This window comes from Ahaetulla prasina, chromosome 16 (genome assembly GCF_028640845.1).
Source record: "Ahaetulla prasina isolate Xishuangbanna chromosome 16, ASM2864084v1, whole genome shotgun sequence".
Classification (NCBI taxonomy): domain Eukaryota; kingdom Metazoa; phylum Chordata; class Lepidosauria; order Squamata; family Colubridae; genus Ahaetulla; species Ahaetulla prasina.
In genome coordinates this window covers 14,032,007-14,056,497 of record NC_080554.1, presented here as the reverse complement: position 1 = coordinate 14,056,497, position 24,491 = coordinate 14,032,007, and the positions used below count along the sequence as shown (strand labels likewise).

General features: G+C 42.8%; 1 protein-coding gene across 5 annotated transcripts in view; it reads left to right on the top strand.

Moving 5' to 3' along the window:
• The first annotated feature begins 3,528 nt into the window (after window positions 1-3,528).
• ADAMTSL2 (ADAMTS like 2) overlaps window positions 3,529-24,491 on the top strand; it is an 81,034-nt gene continuing 60,071 nt past the window's right edge. For all 5 annotated transcript variants that reach the window (XM_058159321.1, XM_058159319.1, XM_058159317.1 and 2 more), the window contains exons 1-2: window positions 3,529-4,036; window positions 7,357-7,471. In XM_058159321.1, the coding sequence (XP_058015304.1) occupies window positions 3,666-4,036; window positions 7,357-7,471 (486 nt within the window). In that variant the 5' untranslated portion in view covers window positions 3,529-3,665. The remainder of the gene's footprint in view (window positions 4,037-7,356; window positions 7,472-24,491) is intronic.

Here is a 24,491-nt window from a genome sequence, read left to right as displayed (position 1 = left end):
ATGCATGGAAGGTGGCACCTGACACAGCCATGTCATCTTGCAACTTGAGGACTATCACCTATCGTCTGCGAGCTGCTCTCAAGGAGGCCCTGGGAACCTTTGCTCGCCCCAAGTGCCACAGGGGGTTTGAGTAGGCAGCCTTAGGCATGTCAGTGTCGTGCCATTGCCGTGAGCCTTGTCTTGGTCACTGGTCTTTTTCCAAATGTAGTCCAGGGAACCAGTCACCACTGTAAAGCCAGGTGTGGTTCAGGGCCTGAGTCTCTAAAAGCCTAGGAGGATTCAGCCCACTGAATCCAGGGACCAGGGAGCCCTTGCTGTAGATGCAGGTATTCCTTTCTTTGGGAGAGCTTGCCCCCTGCCACTGTCATGGCCTTCCAAAGGCTAGTGTTGGAAGAAAAATCCAGTCCGGTTCCAAGCCGGAAGAAAGACGCTAGAAATAAAATGGAGACTGGCTATAGGAAAGAAGGACTCTGTTTATTTGGAGGCCAGAAACTTCAGTGACAGCAGGATGCTTCTAGGGTGGCTGACAAAATGGGGTTGAGACAGGTTCTTTTATACATTCTTTAGGGCTTTGAGACACCTGTTTCTGTGTAAGAATGTGTCCTTTAATATTTAAAGGGCTGTTGTCAGATTCCTATGGGTCATGTAGGGGTCATGGCTGGCTCTAGAGGCAAAAGGGGAAATGCAAATCTTAGGTGTCTGAGCTAATCTTAGTTCTGGCTTGCCTAATTGTGTTTCTTATTTGGAGTCGCTTTGCTTAGGAATGGATTGGCCCAGTCTTTCGGAAGGGATCCAAAATCTTCATTCCAAAAAGACCAGTGCCTCCAACAGCCTTCTGCTTGAGGCTGTTTTCCTATGGCAGGAAAACTGGGGCTGCTTTCTGCTTCTGTTAAGATTTTTCCCCATTTCTTCTTTGTGGGAGACATTCTATCCTGCCTCTTTTTAATATTAAGAATAAAGAATATTTTAAGGGGGGATGGACTTCCTACAGTTGCAAAAGCTTACTTTTTCAGAAAGCCTTTGGGAGTCGATTCGTGCTCTGATTATGTCTCCCAGTCACCAAGGAGGCCAACAGTTCAAATTTGAGTGTCTGTGCGAACAGACTACCTAAAAGAGGGTCAATATCTTCATAAATGATTTAAATGAGGGAATAAAGGGGGAACTCACCAAATTTGCAGATAATACCAAGCTGGGGGGAATAGCCAACACTTTAGATTCAATACCCAGAAGTTCCTGGCAGACTTGGAACACTGCGCCCTATCCAACAAAATACAATTCAATGGTGAGAAAAGTGAGGTCTTACACTTAGGTAAGTGTAAGGTTCTACATTTAGGCAAGAAAAACCAATTGCATACTAGATACTAGATAAAGTATCTATAGATAAACTACTACTAGATAAAGTAGAAAAATGTGGGTTAGACAGCACCACCACCAGAGGGATTCGTAACCGGCTGACCAACCGCACTCAATGTGTAGTCCTCAACGGAACTACATCCACATGGAGGGAAGTATGCAGTGGAGTACCCCAAGGCTCTGTTTTAGGCCCAGTACTCTTCAACATCTTCATCAATGACTTGGACCAGGGGATAGATGGGGAACTCATCAAATTTGCCGATGACACCAAGCTGGCAGGAATAGCCAACACTCCAGAAGATAGGCGCAAGTTACAGAAAGATTTTGACAGACTTGAACATTGGGCGCTATGTAACAAAATGAAATTCAACAGTGAAAAAAGTAAGATTCTACATTTAGGCCAAAAAAACAAAATGCACCGGTACCGTATATGTGGTACCTTGCTCAATAGTAGTACCTGTGAGAGGGATCTTGGAGTCCTAGTGGATAACCATTTAGATATGAGCCAGCAGTGTGCAGCAGCTGCTAAAAAAGCCAACACAGTTCTGGGCTGCATAAACAGAGGGATAGAATCAAGATCATGTGACCGGGATGCCCTATGCACGGTCACTCACGCACTCGTGACGTCTCGCCTGGATTACTGCAACGCTCTCTACATGGGGCTCCCCTTGAAGGGCATCCGGAGGCTACAGTTAGTCCAGAATGCGGCTGCGTGGGTGATAGATGGAGCCCCTCGTGGCTCCCGCATAACACCCATCCTGCGCAGACTGCACTGGCTACCTGTGGCCTTCCGGGTGCGCTTCAAGGTTTTGGTGACCACCTTTAAAGCGCTCCATGGCATTGGGCCGGGTTATTTACGGGACCGCCTACTGCTACCGAATACCTCTCACCGACCCGTGCGCTCTCATAGAGAGGGTCTCCTCAGGGTGCCGTCAGCGAGGCAATGTCGTCTGGCGGCGCCCAGGGGAAGGGCCTTCTCTGTGGGGGCTCCCACCCTCTGGAACGAACTACCCCCCGGACTTCGTCAGCTTCCGGACCTTCGGACCTTCCGCCGCGGGCTTAAAACATACTTATTTAATTGTGCAGGACTGAGCTAGATTTTAAATTTATGGGTTTTAATTGGCTTTTATTTTTATATTTTAATTTAACGGGCTTATAGAATAAGTTTTTTAATTGTTTTATATTGTATTTATGTGTTTTGTGTTTTTTAAGTGCCTGTGAACCGCCCTGAGTCCTTCGGGAGATAGGGCGGTATATAAATACGATTAAATAAATAAAAAATAAATAAAAGTGTTAGTGCCACTTTATAATGCCTTGGTAAGGCCACACTTGGAATATTGCATCCAGTTTTGGTCGCCACGATGTAAAAAAGATGCTGAGACTCTAGAAAGAGTGCAGAGAAGAGCAACAAAGATGATTAGGGGACTGGAGGCTAAAACATATGAAGAACGGTTGCAGGAACTGGGTATGTCTAGTTTAATAAAAAGAAGGACTAGAGGAGACATGATAGCAGTGTTCCAATATCTCAGGGGTTGCCACAAAGAAGAGGGAGTCGGGCTGTTCTCCAAAGCACCTGAGGGTAGATCAAGAAGCAATGGGTGGAAACTGATCAAGGAAAGAAGCAACTTAGAACTAAGGAGAAATTTCCTGACAGTTCGAACAATTAATAAGTGGAACGACTTGCCTTCAGAAGTTGTGAATGCTCCAACACTGGAAATTTTTAAGAAAATGTTGGATAACCATCTGACTGAGATGGTGTAGGGTTTCCTGCCTGGGCAGGGGGTTGGACTAGAAGGCCTCCAAGGTCCCTTCCAACTCTGTTGTTATATTGTTATATTGTTACTACAGAACAGGTGGGAACCAGTAGTAACTACAAGAGGGCTCTTGGAGTCCTAGTGGACAATCGTTTAAAGATGATCCAGCTGTCCAAAAAAGCCAACACGGTTGTAGATGCCCGACTCCACCGCACACAAGGCAGCCCCGAGAAGTTGTAGCTCACCTGCTCGGGCCCAGATCGCGCCGCTTTGGCACCGTCTGTCTGGATGGGACTTGGGAAAGGGTCGCTGGAGACCCCAGCCGGAAAGGGTCCTGGACAGGAAGGGGCATCCAAACCAGCCCTCCTCCTCCTCCTCCTCCTCCTCCTCTCTCCCCCGTCGACGGGCCGCTGGCTCCGCACACGGGAATCCCGGTGGAAGTCCCGAACCCTCCGCCCTCCCCATGCCGGCTCTCTCGCGCCGGGCGCTGCGGGCAGCCGGAAGCTCCGCACCGGAGCCCCATCCCTGCCCGGACGGCCCAGGCGGGCAGCGGGGAAGATGCGCTCCGTTCCGAAGCCCCTGCAGGTGCCGACGGGGCGGCAGCGGTTTGCCTTGCTCGGGCCCCGCTCGGACGTTTCCTCCCTCGGCCTTGGCGGGGACGCAGCTGGGCCGGCGGGAGGGCGGACCAGCGCTGGAGGAAACGGGGGCGCCTCGCCCGTCTCCCCGCCGGCACTAACAACGTCGCTCCTCCTGGCTGGACGCCCCGCGGCCGCCTTTGAAGTCGGAGGAGAGGCGCGAGGGGGGCGAGGCGGCGTCTGGGCTTCCTCCTCCTCCTCCCGCCGCTGCCGGCCTCCGCAGACAGACGGGCAGCCGCGGACAAGCCCGGCGCTGAATCTCGCTGAGGCGGCTGGCGGGACGCCCTCCCCGAGGTAGGCTGGCTCGGTCGCTCTCTCGCCCGGGGCCGGCGTGCAAAGGCGACGGGGTGGGAAGGGGCTCCGAGGGGGCGCCTCCCCGCTGGCTGGCGGGGCGCCGTCTGGCCCGGCCCGGGGCTTGCGGAGGCGGCGGTTACGTAACCCGCGGGCTGGTTGGCATCTCCCCCCTTCCCGTGCAGACGCTGCCCGGCCATCCGCCGCTCGGGCTGAGGAAGGGGGCTCCGGCTCGAGGGCACCACGGCGCCCGGCAGTTGAGGGGTACCCAGCCCCCCTTCGCTCCTCACGCCCGAGGCGGCGGTTACGGCCACAGCGCCGTGTGAGGCTGCAGGTTGGCTAAGAGCTCCGCTGTGCGGCCGAGGATGACTCGAACCCAGGATCCCACGGCTGTGCTGGCGGGGTTGAGTTGGTGTTCATCGGTGACAAGTGGGTTGCTCGCCTCTCGGGCGTCCCTTTTCACTGGGTAGGAGCGTTCAGGTCTCAACTCAAATAGCCATTTTTAAAGATATCGAATTGGGGGACTTGCCTGTAAGGTGTAATTAACTAAGTAAAAGTTTTTTATTCTCCCCTAAAAAAAACCCAGCACCTGTGTTAAGTCTGCACAAGATGTTCCTGCAGTCTGCAATATTTTTTTTATTTTCCTTGGAAATCCATTCGTACTCCCACCCCATTCCAAGGGTGTTCATCCCGAATTATATAGCTATAGCAATTAGCTAAACCACAATTAGCTACACAATTTGGGATGAACATCCTTGGAATGGGGTGGGAGTAGGAATGGATTTCCAGAGGAAAAAGGTTGCAGACTACAGGAACCATTTGCACCACTCCGCTGACCCTGAGGACACAGTTAGTGCTTCAACCACCCTCTAAATTTAAAAGGATGCAAATGACCAGCTATCTATCTGCAAGGAATATAAATCCTTCCATTCCCCACCATCCATTCAGAGTTGAAGAAGCTTCTTGGGTGAGAAATGTCTTCAAAGAAACAAGGAAGTCCAGTTGCCTCCTGAAAAAGCACCTTTGGGATTCCTTCAAAGTATTTATGGGGGGGTGGCTTTTCTGAGAAGGCCCTTGAATCCCCTCCTACCCCATGCCTTTTGCCCCCACCTCCTGGCCCACCTTGCTAGGCAAACCTCTGTGTGGGGAACAAGGTGCTGCCTCAGATCTATGGTGGCTGGAGGGGGGGGGCAGAATATGAATTGGCCCAATTTCAGAATGTTGTCCTGAACCCCTTCAGTAGAAGAGTTTCAGCAGGACTCGGAGGCTGCTCCTTTAAATGGAGAAAGCTCCACTGGGATCGCCCACCGCCCACCGCCAGTCAGGCCTCCTGGGAGAAGAAAGGCCGATGATGGGGTGTTGCTTTTCCCTGGCTCAAGAGCTCCTCCAGGACAGACGCAGGCAAATCTCCTCCCTATGGCTGGCCGTGGAGGTCACATCGCCCCAGGTTCTTTGCTGGCAGCCAGTCCAGACTACAGACCAAATTTGCACAATTTGGAATGTGTAGAGTCTTTTTGCTGCTGGTGGCGACAGCCAGAGATGAGCAGAGTTTGAGGAAGTTCAGTCTCTTGGCAGCCAGAAGCAGCAGCGGGGGGGGGGGGGGCGCAGTGGCGCAAGAGGAAGAGACACACCAGTAAATCCTTGATTTTGGGCTGCAGAAGAGGAGGTCGATGTATGGGAGCATGTTGAGCTGTGCTCCTTTTAAAGAGTATATTTATACAAAAGTAAGCCGATAATGTTCAGCACAGCTGATTCAGTTTTAGTTAAGTGTCTCTGGAAAGGATTTGGGAGTTAGTCTTGTTAAAGTACTTAACAAATGGAGAGTAAACTGTTTGCCAAGCCAATGCTATGTCCACTAGTCAGCCAGTACAGTTTTCATTGTCCAGAAGAGCATTCTATTAGATGTCCCAGAGTGGAGTGGAAGGGAGTGTTGAGTGGACAAAATCAGAGGTCCATTAGCATCACAAAAAAATTATGTTTTAATCTTGGTTGAGAATATTATTTTACTCTATCTACATTGGCCACTAGGGCTGCATGGAGCATTGAAAAGAAATGCTCCGGAAGCATCTTGACTTTCCCTAGTTGTCCAGGTGAGCGCAGCTGTTTGTGCACCTGTGAAAGCTGCTGGTCGAAACCTTTGGGGAACCCTTTAAGGAAGGTCTATGGAGATTCTCAGTCAACCAGGTTATGGTTGTCCCAAAGGTGCTTTTTTTGCATCCTTTTAGTGGTTCCAAGAAGGAATCCACACCTATTTGCACCACTCAGGTGACCCTGATGACACAGATAAATCTCCAGGTGACCTTAACAACCCGTTAAAAGAATGCAAATGATCAGCTGTCTGCAAAGAGTATAAATCCTTCCATTTCCCACCATCCAGTCAGAGCTGAAGAAGCTTCTTGGATAAGAAGTGAAATGTCTTCCAAGGAAAACCAGAAAGTCCAGTTGCCTCTTGAAAAATCACCTTTGGGATCTTTAAGGAAGGGCGCTTTGTAGAATGCCTCTTCGGAAACCTTCGCGTAGCTTTGTTCATTACACTACACATCATACCTTTTTAAAAAAATATTAATTTACAATATTTACATGACCCACCCATCCTAAAACCAAAACTCTAGACAGCTTACAACCACACGATAAAACAATATCATACAAAAGGTAAAAATGAAAGCAGTAAAACCCAAAATGGAAAAAAGTGACATCACCAGCAGCCCTCCCAATGCAACTTCTCCAACCCCCAGATTCGCCCCCTTCCCACATTTGGGATAAAAGCCAGCCCTTTACCACTTTCCGGAAGGGTGGGGAGAGCCTGCGGATCCCAAGGTGGGGCAGAGCATTTCCCAGGGCAGGAGCTTTGGTAAGATATAGCTCACCACATTTTTATGTATTAACATTTCTGTCCCATTTCCTGTTACAAATCATCTTTGGGGTGACTAATAGCACTAACATAAAATTTTTCTGCCATGAAAAATGAGTTAGAATAACCAATAAAAAAATAAGTAGCAGTCCAGTGAAACCTTATTTCAGTCTTGCCTACTAGCAAAAGGAAGAGGAAGAAGAGTGTGGCCTGAGCTCACTGCCAGTGAAAATGGGCTCCTGAGCTCCGTTTTCGGCAGCGATGGCTTCCTGCAACCCTCTGCCACGAAAACGGAGCTCTTAGGGCCAAGCTCTATTTTCACTGACAGAGTCACAGCTGGCCAGTCCTTTGCTGTTTCCAGGGTGGCCCTGTGGGCCAGATCTAAGCATCCCAGAGGCCAGATTTGGCCCCCAGGCCTTGATTTTGACACCCCTGTTCTATAATGATCAGGTTTTGCTACTTCCTTTATTAGGATGAGGAGAATCAAACGCAGCTGGGACCACCAAGTTCCTCATGGCTGTTCCCACCTCAAGAGGGCTCTTGTGCTTGCGTTGTACATGGTGAACGCTGCTCTGACATTCTCACAGGTGAACATTTTCTCCTCAGTGATTTCTTGCACAAGTTCTCTTTCGTTTGTCTTTCATGCACAGTTCTTTCCGCCTCCTTTTTTGTTCTGTATTTCTTTCTTTTTGTTCTATTGAAAAAGTTTTATAAAAATTTCCCCCCCTTTCCCCCCACCCCCTCCCCCCTCCCTTCAAACCTCCCCCCCCCACTTCCCAGAACAAACACAAGGTATAGTTAAAAATAAAACAAACATATGCTAAAAAAAATTTTCCCTCCCAACTCAGTTATACTCCTACAATTCTCATCAATTCCTAACTTCCCCCCAAAACAATAAAAAATAATACATCCTAATTATTCAAAAGCAGTCTGATAACTCTTAATCTGATATCTACTTTGAATATAGTCAATCCATTTTTTCCATTCCTTTAAATGTCTTTCTTGCATATTGTCTTTCAAAAAGGCTGAGATTTTCACCATCTCATCCAAATTGGCAACTTTCAATATCCATTCTTCTATTGTAGGTACTTCTTTTTTCTTCCAATACTGTCCTATCAGTAATCTTGCTGCTGTTATTAGATTTAAAATCAATTTAGTCTCAATTACTGTACAGTCCATAATAATTCCCAGCAGAAAAAATTGCGGCAGGAACTTTATCTTCTTTTTCAGAACATTTTGTAAAATCCACCAAATTTTTATCCAAAACGCCTTAATATCCTTACAAGTCCACCAAATATGAAAATATGTAGCATCATCACAATTACATCTCCAACATTTTGCTTGCATATCTGGATACATACACGATAGTTTCATCTATATTCAAATGCATCTATAAAACATTTTATAAAAATTTTCCCTTAAATTCTGTGCCTGCGTAAATTTAACATTTCTAACCCAAATTTTTCCCCAAGTTTCCAATAATATTGGCTCCTGAAAATTTTGTGCCCACTTTATCATACAGTCCTTTACCAAGTCCCTTTCAGAATCTATTTCAAGTAACACATTATACAATCTCTTTATATGCTCCTGAGACTGATTTCTAATTTGCTTTACCAAATTTTCCTCATTCTGCACTATACCAATTTTCTGATCTTCCTTCCATCTAGCACGTAGTTGCTCATATTGAAACCAAGTATAATTTTTCCCTTCTTCTTTTAATACGTGCAAAGATTTTAATTGCAAATTACCTCTTTCAGTATACAAAAGATCTTTATATGTAATCATTTCCTGATTCTGTTCTATATTTATATTCTCTATTGTATGTCTAGGACTTGCCCACATAGGAACCTTATAATTTAGTTTCTAAGAGTATTTTTTCCAAACATGCAAAAGAGCAGTTCTTAACACATGGTTTTTAAATTAAATATGCATGCCATCCATATAGCAAGTCATAACCTTCTATATTCAGGATTCTTTCCTCCGTTAAATTAAACCAATCACTTATTGCAGAGAGAGCAGCTGCTTCATAGTATAATTTAAAATTGGGCATTTTTAAACCTCCCCTTTCCCGAGAATCTTGAATTATTTTCATTTTAACCCTAGCTTTTTTACCTTCCCATATAAATTTATTAATTCCCGTCTGCCATTCCTCCAGATTCTTATTTCTTAATTATTGGTATCATCTGAAAGAGGAATAAAAATCTAGGTAAAACATTCATTTTAATAGCAGCTATTCTCCCCAACAACGATAATTGCAATTTTTTCCAAACAATCAACTCCTGAACTTTTTGCCATAAAACCTCATAGTTATTCTTATACACTTTCACATTTGACGATGTAATATAAACCCCTAAATATTTAACCTTTTTTACAATTTGAAATCCTGTTATTTCCTCTAATTTTTCTTTCTGTTGTCTGGCCATATTTTTTATTATCACTTTTGTCTTATTCTGATTTACCTTAAACCCTGAAACCTTCCCATATTGATCAATTATTTCCAACAGAGATATACTTAAATTTATAGTGTTTGTTAAAGTAATCACCAAGTCATCTGCAAAAGCTCTCAGTTTATATTCATATTGTCTAACTTTAATTCCCTCTATCTCCTTTACTTCTTGTATTTTATCCAATAATGGCTCTAGTGTTAAAATAAACAGTAATGGTGATAAAGGACATCCCTGTCTTGTTCCTTTCGCAATCTTAAAAAGGTTCTGTTAAGCTACCATTAATTATAATCTGAGCTGTTTGCTCTCCATAAATTGCCCTAATTATTCTTACAAAACCATCTCCAAATTGCATCTTTTCTATTAATTTAAATAAAAAATCCCAATGCAATCGATCAAAAGCTTTCTCTACATCGAGAAAAATAAATGCTGCTGGAATAAAAATTTTCTTTTCTAAATACTCCAATAAATTAACAATCTGCCTAACATTATTCCTCATCTGTCTCCCTTTTATAAATCCAGATTGATCAGTATGAATTCTTCGATGCAAAATTAACATTAATCTGTTAGCTATTATTTTAACAAAAATCTTATAATCATTATTTAAAAGTGAAATTGGCCTATAATTCCCAGGTTTAGAACAATCCTGTTCCTCTTTTGGTATCAATGAAATAAAAAAAGTTCTCCATGAGGAGGGAATTCCCCCTCCTAATTGTATCTGATTAAATAATTCCTTAAGTGGACCTAACATCTCGCCGTGAGCTGAAAACGCACTTATTTATTCAAGCGGGACTGGCCTAAATTTTATTGGGTTATTTATATTTTAATATTTTAATTTGTTTTAAATCTGGCCACTTTATAATATGTTTGTTTTAATTTCTTTTAATGTTGATATTGTGACTTTTTACTTGGCTGTACACCACCCTGAGTCCTTCGGGAGAAGGGCGGTATAAAAATTGAATAAAATAAATAAATAAATAAATAAATAAATCCTGTAAATTCCTATAATAACTAACTGTAAGTCCATCCGTACCAGGAGTTTTCCCCATTTTTAATTGTTTAATTACCAAAATAATTTCTTCAGAAGTTATAGGCCGGTTAAGTTCATCCTTTTGTTCTAAAGTTAAATTTTTAACCTTATATTCCTTCAAATAATTATCAATATCCCTATTCAATATATTATCTTTAAGGTATAAATTTGTGTAATATTCAAAAAAAGCTTTTTTAATTTTGTCCTGTTGATATCTCTCTTTACCTTTATATTCTATTTTTTCTATAGTGCGTTGTTTTTGTTTTTTCCTTAAGGTGTATGCTAACCACTACCAGGTCTATTTGCATTACAAAAAGTATTGTATTATGTTTGGCATATTGTATATTTGTTGCCACCTGATCAGCCATTATCATATTAAATTGACTCTGTAATAACTTTATTGCATCTTTAAGTTTTTGATCATGCGGGTTATGTATTAATAATTGTTGCTTCTTATAAATTTCCTCTTCTAGATACCTACGCTGTCTTTGTTGCTTATTTCTCTGTCTATTATTAATATACATTAATACACCTCTCATAAAAGCTTTACTGGCGTCCCAAACCATTTCTATCGATGTTTCCTTATTCAAATTATAATCAAAAAATTCTTTCATCTGCTTTTTATATTGATTTTACATTATCCTGATATCTAAACAAATTTTCATTTAATCTCCATGTTCTTCTAGCTTCTTTTCCATATTGCAATTCCATCCAAACAGGACTATGATCAGACAAACATCTTGGAAATATCTTAGTTTTCTTCACCCTAGAAAGCAAATCATTAGAAATTAAAATAAAATCAATACGTGAGAAGGATTGATGCCTATCAGAGAAAAAAGTATAGTCTCTTTCCTCCAAATTCCGCAGTCTCCATACATCTCTCAACTCAAAATCTTCTATCTCAAAAAAGGATTTAGGCAGCTTTGCATGTGCAGGTATCTTCTTAGTAGAAATTTTCTTGTCCTTTCGTGTATCTAATACTCCATTCCAAACTCCTAATATAATACACGATTTATAATCCCATAGAATCAACTTGTCATACAACATTCTATAAAAATTTTCTTGTTGCTGATTGGGTGCATATATACCAAACAAAAGGGTCTTTTTTGTTTCTATTGTAAGTTCAATGGCAATATATCTTCCGTGAGTATCTGCCTCTATTAACTTGGCTGGTATATCTTTTCTCAAATATACCACTAAACCATTTTTCTTATCCAAGGCTGAGGCAGCAAAATGTTTACCTAATTTTGAGTTTATTAAGTATTTTTGATCTGATGATTTAATATGTGTTTCTTGTAGGCAAATCACATCATTTCTAAATTGTTTCAAATAATGAAATATTTTTCTTCTCTTCTGAGCTGAATTCAAGCCATTAACATTCTAAGTCAGAATTTTATTTGCCATTACTGGCCTCTTGAAGCTTTTGAACAATCAGCTGAAGATCCTCCTCCCGTATCTTCGGCCTTGCTCCTCCCACCGCTTCTGTAGCAGAGTCCTGACCTTTACTCTGAGTTTGTTGCTCCTTTTCTTTAAGCTTGATGGCTCCCCTCGTCACTCTTTGTTCTTGTGGTTGTTCTTTAGATGGTAACATCTAAAAAAAGACCCATTCTGCACATGCTCAAGATGGCACTGTAATGAATTAGTGGAGAGAGGAATGGCGGCCTTCTCTCGGCCGGTCCTAGCAGTGGAGACCGATTTGAATATCTTCGGCCCTTGGCCCGGCTAGGGAAACATTTTGCCATCCTGAGGTGGGGTTTCATCCCCTGGAAGAGCAAGGCTGGCTGAAACGAGGTCGGAGGCGAGCGGCGGCTCCATCGGCCTGACTGGGTGGTGGCAGTGGCGGCGGCGTTTCCGCCGCCGGCGGTGTTTTCTGCGGTGGCGGCGGCATTGGCGTTTCCCCCCACGAAGCCATCTTGGAGGTTTGGGGCAGTTGTGACCGCTGCGATTGTGGCCACCGTGGTGGTGATGGGGTTTTTTGGCAGCGGCAGCCTCTTCCTCCTTGGAGCCCTCCTGGAGGCCTGAGCGGCTGGACTGGGCGATGGCTGTGGTGACGGCAGCGGCAGCGTTTCTCAGCGGCGTGTCAAGGTTCCAGAAAAACCTCTTCTGCATAAAAAAAACTCAGAAGCCATTGTCTTTCACAGTTCTTTACTAGCATGAGGAAACTGGCACACGATGAGTGAAATTCCAAAACTGAACTTCCGGATTCTTTTCCCAGTTATACAAACCCCAAGAGTCCCACCCCCCTGACCCTTTGCTGGTCACATGGTCCCACGTTCTCCCAGTTCATTCGAATATCTTCTCGCCACTCTTCCTGCAGATGTGAACACCATCCGACCTTGACCGCTTGAAGAATGTTACCATACCCCTCAACCCCCCTTCTTCCCCTCAGGGGAAAAATGTGGCAGCGTCTGGAACCCTAAAGTCTAGTATGGTTTCCAGGCCTGACACGGCGATGGCATCTTCTCACGACGGCAGTGACGTTTTCCCTCCCCTGGAGCCCTCTCAGTGGTCGAGTGGTTGTGGCTGTCGTGGCAGCGGTGGCGACGGCAGTGTTTTTTGGTGTCTGGCAGCGGCGACCGATGCGGGCGACTATGACGAGGGAATTGATTAGTCACCGACTAGCATTGCTGGCCCTACACTCAGAGTGGTTGGTAGAATCATCATTGGCAGTATTCCATCTTTGCCTGAGAGGGTGCCCACCCCAGATGACCTGCCATCCTGTGACACCATTCTTCACCTTGGACCTATTGTCATCTAATCCTGTTCCCAGCCGGAGACCTGCTATGTTACCATCTGGACTGGCCGGGATAAAATTACCCGCCATTCTTCGAAATCTGATGTATTCGCCAGCGGAACTTCTTGGTCTGCAAGACTCCCCCCTCTCACAGATGTGGCCCTCCACTTTATCGAGGGCCTACCTCGATGATGGAATTTGGAATCCCGAGAAGTGACATGTTGCAAAGAAGGGACTTAGGGTTTTTTTAAAATTGTTTTTTGAAGGGTTTTTAAGGGGAGGGAGGGTTAGGATGGGTTCTGGGGAAAACCCATTAGGGCTATGGCTGGACCCTGCGAAGGCTCGGGGTATAGTTGCTATAGGTTCAGAGGCGGAGGAGGAGGCTGGAGCTCGACTCTATGAGGGCTATTCCATCTGCACGGTGAATGGGAGGGGCAGATATGGCAGAAGCAGGGGTCCGTATCATGTTCGGGGAGTGCGCACTCGCTGTTTGCGAGCGATCACGCACTCCAGTCCCCCTGTTCTTCCTTGTTCCCCAAGTGGCTTGAATCCCCAGAGCCTGTACCTTCGGCTGATGTTATGTAATGCCAGGTCCGTGGTAAATAAAGCCCCCCTTATTTTCGATCTTATACAAGAGGGGGGTGCGGACCTGTTGGGCATTTCGGAGACCTGGTTGGGCACAGAAGGGGGGGGTACCCCTTGTTGAAATGTGCCCACCGGGCTTCCGTGCATTTCACCAGCCGAGGGCCCAGGGTAGGGGTGGGGGGTGGCGGTTATTAGTAACGAAGGTCTGGAACCGAGGGAGGTCACTGTACCACAGATAACCGGATGTGAGTCCCTTTTTTTTTTTTTTTTTTTTTTATTGAAAGAGTTTTAAAAAAAACAAAAACATTTTCCCCCTTTTTTCCCCCTCCCTCCCAAAAAAAACAAAACATCCTCCTCCCCACCCCGGCTTCCCGGGTCAATCACAAGGTAAAGTCCAATCCAAATAACCACATCCAAAGCTTTTCGTCTCCCAACCCCCTCCCCATTACATACAATAACATTCTAATTATTCAAAGGCAATCTGATATTTCTTAATCTGACATCTGTTTTGTAGATAATCAATCCATTCTTTCCATTCAATTAAATATCTTTCCTGCGTATTGTCTTTTAAAAACGCTGAGATTTTAGCCATCTCAGCCAAGTTAATAACTTTCAATATCCATTCTTCTATTGTAGGTATCTCTTCTTTCTTCCAGTATTGTCCAATCAGCAGTCTTGCTGCTGTTATTAAGTTCAAAATCAGTTTAGTCTCAATCCCTGTACAATCCATTATAATTCCCAAAAGGAAAAATTGTGGCAGGAACTTTATCTTCTTCTTCAGTACATTTTGAATAATCCACCAAATTCTTATCCAAAAGACCTTAATTTTCTTGCAAGTCCACCAAATATGAAAATATGTAGCATCATCACAATCACACCTCCAACATTTCGCTTGGATATTAGGATACATACATGATAATTTTTTGGGATCTAAATGCCATCTATAAAACATCTTATAAAATTTTCCTTAAATTCTGTGCTTGTGTAAACTTAACATTTCTAACCCAAATTTTCTCCCATGTTTCCAACATTATTGGTTCCTGAATATTCTGTGCCCATTTTATCATACAATCCTTTACCAAATCCTTTTCGGAATCTATTTCAAGCAACACATTATACAATCTCTTTATATGCTCGTGGGTCTGATTTCTAATTTGCTTTATTAAATTTTCCTCCTTTGCATTATACCAATTTTTGATCTTCTTTCCATCTAGCACTTATTTGCCCATATTGAAACCAAGTATAATTCCTCCCTTCTTCATTTAATACCTGTAATGATTTTAATTGCAATCTACCTCCTTCAGCATACAAAAGTTCTTTATATGTAATCATTTCCTGTTTCTGTTCTATATTTATATTCTCTATTGCATGTCTAGGGCTCGCCACTATAGGAATCTTATAATCTAATTTATAGGAATATTTATTCCAGACCATAAAGAGCACTTCTCAACACATGATTCTTAAAAGCCCTATCCACTTTTTCCATAAAATAAGTACCCATGCCATCCATATAACAAGTCATAACCTTCTATATTCAAAATTCTTTCCTCTGTTAAGTTAAACCAGTCACTTATTACTGAGAGGGTTACTGCTTCATAATATAGTTTAAAATTAGGCATTCTTAAACCACCTCTTTCCGTGAATCCTGTATTATTTTCATTTTAACCTCGCCTTTTACCCTGCCATATAAATTTATTAATCCCACTCTGCCAATCTTCCAAATTTTTATCCTTTTTAATTATAGGTATCATCTGGAACAGAAACAAAATCTAGGTAACACATTCATTTTAATAGCCGTAATCCTTCCCAATAGGGATAACTGCAATTTCTTCCAGCCATTCATATCATTCTGAACTTTTGCCATAGCAAGTCATAATTATTCTTATAAAGTTTCTTGTTCGATGAGCTAATATAGACCCTAAATATTTAACCTTTTTACTACCTCAAATCCTGTCATTTCCTCTAGTTTTTGTTTCTGTTGTATAGACATATTTTTAATTATCACTTTTGTTTTTTCTGATTTATTTTAAATCCTGATACCTTTCCATATTTATCAATTACTTCCAACAAAATCTACTTGAATTTATAGGATTCATTAACGTAACCACTACATCATCTGCAAAAGCTCTAACTTTGTACTCATATTGTCTAATCTTAATTCCTCTATTTTCATTAATTCTCGTATTTTATCTAATAATGGTTCCAGAGTCAAAACAAACAATAATGGTGATAAGGGACATCCCTGTCTTGTTCCTTTCGCAATCTTAATAACTTCTGTCAAACTACCATTTACTATAATCTGTGCTGTTTGCTCTCCATAAATCGCTTTAATTATTCTAATAAAACAGTCTCCAAATTGCATTTTCTCTATTAATTTAAATAAAAAATCCCAATGCAATCGATCAAAGGCTTTCTCTGCATCCAAAAAAATAAGTGCCGCTGAAGTATTCTTCTTTCCAAATATTCCAATATATTAATAATCTGTCTAACATTATTCCTCATCTGCCTCCCTTTTATAAAACCAGATTGATCAGTATGAATTCTTTGTTGTAAAACTAACATTAATCTATTTGCTATTATTTTTACAAAAATCTTATAATCATTATTTAAAAGTGAAATCGGCCTATAGTTACCAGGTTTAGAGCAGTCTTGCTCCTCTTTCGGTATCAGTGAAATAAAAGATGTTTTCCATGACGGGGGTATTCCCACTCCTAATTGTATCTGATTAAATAATTCTTTAAGTGGGCCTAATATTTCATCCTGTGTTTTTTTATAATAAGTTGCTGTAAGACCATCTGTACCAGGGGTTTTCCCCATTTTTAATTGTTTAATTGCCTCCACTATTTCTCCAGTAGCTATCGGCCGGTTCAGCTCCTCCCTCTGTTCTAATGTTAGAATATTCACCTTATAATCTTTCAAATAATCATAAATATCCCTATCCAATATTTTGTCTTTTGCATATAGTGCAGTATAAAATTCTGAGAATGCCTTTTTAATTTTATCCTGTTGATATGTCTCTTTACCTTTATATTCTATTTTTTGTATGACACGTGCTTTCTGTTTCTTCCTTAAATTATATGCCAACCATCTCCCAGGTTTATTTGCATTACAAAAAGTATTATGTTTAGCATATTGTATATTCGTTGCCACCTGGTCTGCCATTAACATATTAAATTAACTCTGTAATATTTTTATAGCCTCTTTAAGTTTATGATCTTGTGGGTTTTGAATTAATAACTGTTGCTTCCTTTGAATTTCTTCTTCCAAATATCTACGCTGCTTTTGTTTATTATTCCTTTGCCTGTTGTCCAAATAAATCAATATCCCACTAATAAACGCTTTGCTCGCTTCCCACACAGTTCCTATAGGTGTCCCTTTGTACATATTAAAATCAAAAAATTCTTTTAACTGTTTCTTACAATAAGTTACATTATCCTCATATCTAAACAGATTTTCATTCAACCTCCATGTTCTACCACCTTTTTTCCCTTGTAATAATTCCATCCATACTGGGCTATGGTCAGTTAAACACCTCGAAAATATCTTCGATTTCTTCACCCTAGAAAGCAAGTCATTAGAAATTAAAATAAAATCAATGCGTGAAAAAGATTGATGCCTATCAGAAAAAAAAGTAAAATCTCTCTCATCTGGATTCCGTAACCTCCATATATCTCTAAACTCAAAGTCTTCCATCATTTCAAAAAAAGATTTTGGTAATTTTGCATGTATAGGTATCTTCTTGGAGGAAGTTCTCTTATCCCTTCTTGTATCAATTACTCCATTCCAGTCTCCTAATAAAATAAACGAACTATAATCCCAGAGGGTCAACCTCTCATGTAACATTTTGTAAAACTTTTCTTGTTGCTGATTAGGTGCGTAAATACCTATCAACAAAGTCTTTTTTGCATCTATCACCAGTTCAATAGCAATAAATCTTCCTTGAATATCTGCCTCAATTAGCTTAGCTGGTATATCCTTCCTGATATATACAACAATTCCATGCTTCTTTTCCAAAGCTGATGCAACAAAATGGTTACCCAATTTTGAATTAACTAAATATTTTTGGTCTGATAATTTTATATGTGTCTCTTGCAAACAAATCACATCATTTATAAATTGTTTCAAGTAGTGAAATATTTTCCTTCTTTTCTGAGCTGAATTCAAGCCATTAACATTCCATGACAAGATTCTATTTGCCATTACTGGCCTCCTGAAGCTTTGAAGCAGACAACGGAAGCTCCTCCTCCGGTATCTTCCGTCTAGCTCCTCCCACAGCTTCCATAATGGGATCCTGACTTTTACTTTGAGACTGTTGCTCTTCTTTACGCTTAAGGGCTCCTCTTGTCACCCTTTGCTCTTGTGGTTCCTCTAATACTGGCAGCAATAAAGGCTCTTGGGTCACCACGCCTTCTTGAGTCTCTTGAAGGTTTTCTATCACTTCTATTTCGACTTTCAAAACTGTAGAAAGAAAATCCTTTGCCTTTAAAACCGTGTCAATTCTATATCTCCTTCCTTGATGGAATAGTGTCAGTCCAACTGGCACCTCCCATCTGAATTGAATCTGATGTTTTTTAAGTTCTTGTGTAAAAAAAGCAAATTGCTTCCTGTCTCTTAACATCTTTGAAGGAATCTCTTTCAACACCTTCAACTCCTGTTCTCCAATTTTTAAAGTTGTCTGATATGAAACTTGCAGAATTTGATTTCTCATAGTCCTTTTCACAAAATAAACCACAATGTCCCGAGGAAGCTTTCTCTGTCTTGCAATCCAAGAATTAACTCTATATATTTTATCAATTTGGTAAGCTACCTCTTGGGGGTCCGCTTCAATAAATTCAGCCAATGCTTCTGATATAATTTTTCTTAAGTCTTCTCCACGCTCTTCTCGCATACCACGAATTCTAAGAGCTCCTTCCATAAGTTTATATTGTAATATCACAACCTGATCTTCATTTTGATCCACTTTTTTCTGAACACCTTTCATTTCATCTTCTAAATACTTATTTGACTGAGAGATCTGTTGCATTTCCACTTCCAATCCTTCAATTTTTTTACTCAGTCCTTGAACTGCCATAAGAATATCTTCTCTTATTTTTGCATTAAAATTCTCCATCATCTCTTTTTGCCTATCTTCAGAAAGTTTTAATTGTTCTTTCAATATTTCCTCAAGACTTGGTTCAGATCCCGTCCTTCCTGAAGGCTTTAAAGGTTTAGCTGCCATTCTGTCTTCAAAAGAATCAGGAATTCAAACTTAATAACTCTCCTTCCCTCCTTTCAGTATAAAAAAAACTCCATTTGTAACAATCCACAAGTAACGCTGCTTCATCGTACTAAAAAATTTTACTTTCACTTTTAGACGCCATTTTAAAAGTCAATTAATCAAAGACAAAGAAAGGTTTCAAATTTCAAAAAGGGAGTCGGTACTTGCCGTGCTGATTCTACATCAAAGTTCGACGCTTGTGAAATTCCGTCTGCTTGGAATATCAATCAATTTAATAAGTTCTCTAGAGCAGAAGCAACATTCCTCTCCTTTTCCTGATAAAAACAGGCGTGCTGAAGTTGGAAGGAGTGGAATTCGGTGGGGTCATAAATCCAGGAAAATTCGCTCTTAAGAGCAAACCCCCTGTCAGACCTGCCACTCTTCCACAATTCTGATAATCTCTTTCACCCAGAGATTATGCTAAGCTCAGTGAACAGTGATTTATTTTCTGTTTCACTGACTTTTACAATCTTCTAACACGGAGTGCTCTGTTTGAGCACCCAGCAGGAGGGTGACGTCACTGGAGCCTCCCCGATGTGAGTCCCTTTTTGTGAAGTGGAGTTAGGGGATGCAGATCGGCTTGCTGATTACGTACCTGGCTCCTTGCTGTGTGACAGCAGCCCTGCCCGAGCTGCTGGATGTGATAGCCGGGATGGCGGTTGATACCCCCAGACTTATGGTTATGGGGGATTTCAACCTGCCGTTGGTCAGTGAAACATCAGCGGCGGCTCAGGAGTTCATGGCTTCCATGACAGCCTTGGACCTGACCCAGTTAGTTAATGGTCCCACTCACATTGGGGGAAACACTCTGGATCTGATTTTTGTCTCTGGACTGTGGTTGACTGATCTAGAATTAGGGGATTTAGTCATCGAACCCCTGTCATGGTCAGATCATTCGCTCCTTCGACTCGACTTTCGAACCGCCAACCCACACCGCAGGGAGACAGGGCCGATTTGTTGGTTCCGTCCCAGGCACCTGATGGACCCGGAGAGGTTTCTGACGGAGCTTGGATTCTGACGGATCCATTTCCTCGGGATCCACGGCTCGTCTGAAGAACTAGTGGCTGCCTGGGAAAGGGCGGCGTCAGGGGCTTTGGACCGCGTCGTGCCTTTGCGGCCTCTGACCCGGCGCCGATCTCGACTGGCTCCTTGGTATTCTGAGGAGCTGAGAGAGATGAAGCGCCGGAAAAGACGCCTAGAGAGTGATTGGAGGGCCAGCCGTTCTGAATCTGATCGAACACTAGTTAGGTCTCATATTCAGACCTATCTAGTGGCGATAAGAGTGGCAAAACGTGAGTATTTTTCCACTCTTATTGCATCGGCAGATAACCGCCCAGCCGCCCTGTTTAGGGTAACCCGCTCCCTCCTCCATCAGGGAGCGCGGGAGGACCCCTTGCAAGGGCGTGCTGAGGATTTTGGACAATATCTGCACGATAAAATCGCTCAGATCCGGGATGGTCTGGACTCGGATTGGGTAGATTCGGGCGGGATGACGGAGGTAGGTCTTGAGGATGTTATCTGGGAAGAGTTTGATACTGTGACTCCCGAGGACATGGACAGGATACTGGGGAGGCTGAATGCAACCACATGTTTATTGGACCCGTGTCCCTCCTGGCTGGTACTGGCCACCCAGGAGGTTACACGAGGCTGGCTTCAGGGAATTGTCAACGCTTCTTTGACGGAGGGTGTCTTCCCTACCGCCTTGAAAGAGGCGGTGGTGAGGCCCCTCCTCAAGAAGCCCTCCCTGGATCCGGCTGTGTTAGCGAACTATCATCCCGTCTCCAACCTTCGTTTTGTGGCGAAGGTTGTTGAGAGTGTGGTGGCGCGACAGCTCCCCCAGTACCTGGATGAAACTGTCTATCTAGACCCATCCCAGTCCGCTTCCGACCTGGGTACAGCACGGAGATGGCATTGGTCGCGTTGGTAGATGATCTCTGGAGGGCTCGGGACATGGGCTGTTCCTCTGCCCTGGTCCTATTAGACCTCTCAGCGGCTTTTGATACCATCGACCATGGTATCTTGCTGCGACGGCTGGAGAGTTTAGGAGTGGGGGGCACCGTTTTCCGGTGGTTCTCCTCCTATCTTTCTGATTGGTTGCAGACGGTGTTGGCAGGAGGGAAGAGATCGGCCGTGAGGCGCCTCATGTTTGGGGTGCCACAGGGGTCGGTTCTCTCGCCTCTTCTGTTCAACATCTTCATGAAGCCACTAGGTGAGATCATCCGTGGCTTTGGGGTGCGATGTCATCTGTACGCTGATGATACTCAGCTGTACATTTCCACCCCTAACCACCCCAACGAGGCTGTTAAAGTAATGTCCCGGTGTTTGGAGGCCATGCGGGTCTGGATGGGGAAGAACAGGCTTCGACGCAACCCTTCCAAGACTGAGTGGCTGAGGATGCCGGCATCCTGGTACAGCCAGCTGACTCCATCGCTGACTGTTGGGGGCGAGTCATTGGCCCCCGTGGAGAGGGTTCGCAATTTAGGCATCCTCCTGGATGTACGGCTGTCCTTAGAAGAGCATATGATGGCTGTCGCCAGGTGAGCTTTTTATCAGGTTCGCCTGATACGCCAGTTGCATCCCTTCCTAGACCGGGTTTCCCTATGCATGGTCACTCATGCCCTCGTCATTTCCCGCCTGGACTACTGTAATGCTCTCTACATGGGGCTCCCCTTGAAGAGCACCCGGAGGCTCCAACTGGTCCAGAATGCGGCTGCGCGGGTAATAGAGGGAGTATCTCGAGGCTCCCATGTGACACCTCTCCTGCGCAAGCTGCACTGGCTTCTGGTGGTCTTCTGGGTACAATTCAAGGTGTTGGTTACCACCTTTAAAGCGCTCCATGGCATAGGACCAGGTTATTTACGGGACCGCCTGCTGCTACCAATAGCCTCCCATCAACCCATGTGCTCCCATAGGGAGGGTCTCCTCAGGATGCCGTCAGTCAAACAATGTCAACTGGCAACCCCCAGGGAGAGGGCCTTCTCTGTGGGGGCTCCTGCCCTCTGGAATGAGCCGCCTCCGGGGATACGTCAACTCCCTGACCTCCGGACCTTTCGACGCGAGCTAAAGACCTTTTTGTTTTATCGCACAGGGCTGGTTTAATGTCGTTTTAATATGGGTTTTATTATAGTTTTAGTCTATCCTCGGCCTAATTAAATTAGGTTTTTAAAGATGTTTTTTAATTTTTGTGGAATCTGTTTTTTATTTGGCTGTAAACCGCCCTGAGTCCTTCGGGAGAAGGGCGGTATATAAATTAAATAAATAAATAAATAAACATCACTGGGGTCACCTCAGCTTCCACACCCAATTAGGTCTCCTGAATTCTTTGTTCTATTACTTCTATTTCAACTTTCAGCACAGTAGAAAGAAAATCTTTGGACTTAAGAACAGTATCGATATGATATCTTCTTCCTTGATAATACACTGTCAACCAACTGGAACTTCCCATCTAAATTGAATCTGGTACTTTTTCAGTTCTTGTGTAAAAAATATACAGTCCTTCCTATGTCTTAACATCTTGGGAGGAATCTCTTTCAAAACCTTCAGCTCCTGTTCTGCTATTCTCAAATTTTTCTGATATGCAACTTGCAAAATCTGATTTCTCACTGTTCTTTTCAAAAAGTAAACCACAATGTCTCCAGGAAGTTTCTTCTGCCTAGCAATCCAAGAATTAACTCTGTAAATTTTATCAATTTGATAGGCAACCTCTTGTGGATCAAGTTCAATAAATTCAGCCAGGGCTTCTGATAATTTTTTTTTCAAATCTTCACCTTTTTCTTCGTTTAATCCCCTAATTCTCAGAGCTCCTTCCATCATTCTATACTGCATCACCACACTTGATCTTCATTTTTGTCCAGTTTTATTTGCATCCCTCCCGTCTTATTTTCTAATTGCTGGTTTGACTGGACTATTTCTTGCACCTCCTCCTCCAACTCCTCCAGTTTATTTGCCAAACCTTGAAAAGCCATCAAAATATCTTCTCTTATCTTTTTATTATTTTCTTTTATTTCTTCTCTTATATTTTCATTATTATCCGTAATTTTTTCATTATTGACCGTAATTTTTTCCATAATCTCCTTAAAGCTCTCTTCTTTCCTTGCTCTTTAATCAAATCTTCCAGAGCTACTTCAGATCCCTTCTGCCAGCAGTCTTAGGTGGTTTAGTAGCCATTTCAATTTTAAAAGTCACAAAATTTAAGTTTAAAAACTTCTCTTTTCCCCTTTGAGTATAGGAGAGCTCAGTTCATTACAATCCACAAGTAACATTTCTTAGCTTCTTAGTTACACAACCTGTTTCCACTTTCGATTCAATTCACTTTCTCTCAGACGCCATTTTAAACAGTCAGTTAAAGCAAGGGGGGGGGGAAAAAGTTTCTCTTTTTAAAAGGTAGAAGTCAGGAAATCAGAAATACTTGCAATCCAGTAGTTGTTCATTCGTGCTTGTTCCGTCTGCATATAGAAATCCACAAAGAAAAAACAATTAAGCAGAGATGGAAACTTTCTTCTTTTCCTGCTTTTTGCAGGAGCACGCTGAAGATCGGAGCTTGGCAGGGTTTTTTATGGGACTCAACCCTCCAGGGCTCTGCTTAACAAAACAAAGCCCCTGGGGAGATCTACCACTCCCCCACTGCTCTATCCTCTCCCTTTCTCCCAGGGAGGGAAATTGAAGCGGGCAAACAGTTGTTCTTCACTGTTTCACTGGCTTTTACAATGTTCAGTGCGGAGCGCCTTAATTAGGCACCCAGTGAAGAAGGTGGTGCCACCAGAAGCCTCTGTTCTGTATTTCTTGAGAAAGGTTTATTTGTTAATTTTCAATGATTGAACTTTGCTGCATTCTCAGTTGTCCCAGAGTCTGAATAATTGAAAAGTATTCCACACGGCCCTTGTCTGTACTTTGCTCTCCCATTTTCAGCTTTCCAATAATGGGCCTGGGAGCTGCGACTGGTCAAAGGAGCCCCACTGTTGTGGGTAGGGCTGCTTCACACTTTCATCTACATCTGGGAAGGAAAAGGAATACAAGTGGGAAAAGCAACCTTTTTTATATCTTCATTCACCCAGCTTTGACACAAATTAAAGTCCAGGAGACAAACCTTACGGAGAGCAAAGGATTGAACTACCAAATTGCAGACGGCAGAAATAGCCTGCAAAAGCGAAAGAAAGGGGAGAGAGAGAAAGAAAAGATAAGACTTTAAAATCTGGACAATTAGGAAAGTGTAAATTGGAAATGATAAAAACCGGAAAGCACGAACTTATAGAAATTAAGGGGACTTTGAGGAATAACTTTGGGATTGACCAAATCTTATTAATAAGTGATTCATTAACAATTGATATATTAGAGGTATATCAACTTGTTACAAAATGACCCAGCAGGAGACGATAAAGTTTTATGAAGAAACGTTAGAAATAACGACGAAGAAGAAGGTCATGGAAATATTTAAAAATAAATATGTGAAAGTAGAAGGCTCTCCAGAATGGCGGGACAAGATGAATATAACACACAGAAGACAGCTGAGAAATTAGAAGGAGCAGTGGAGGGAACAAAGCAAAATAAAGTACAAAAA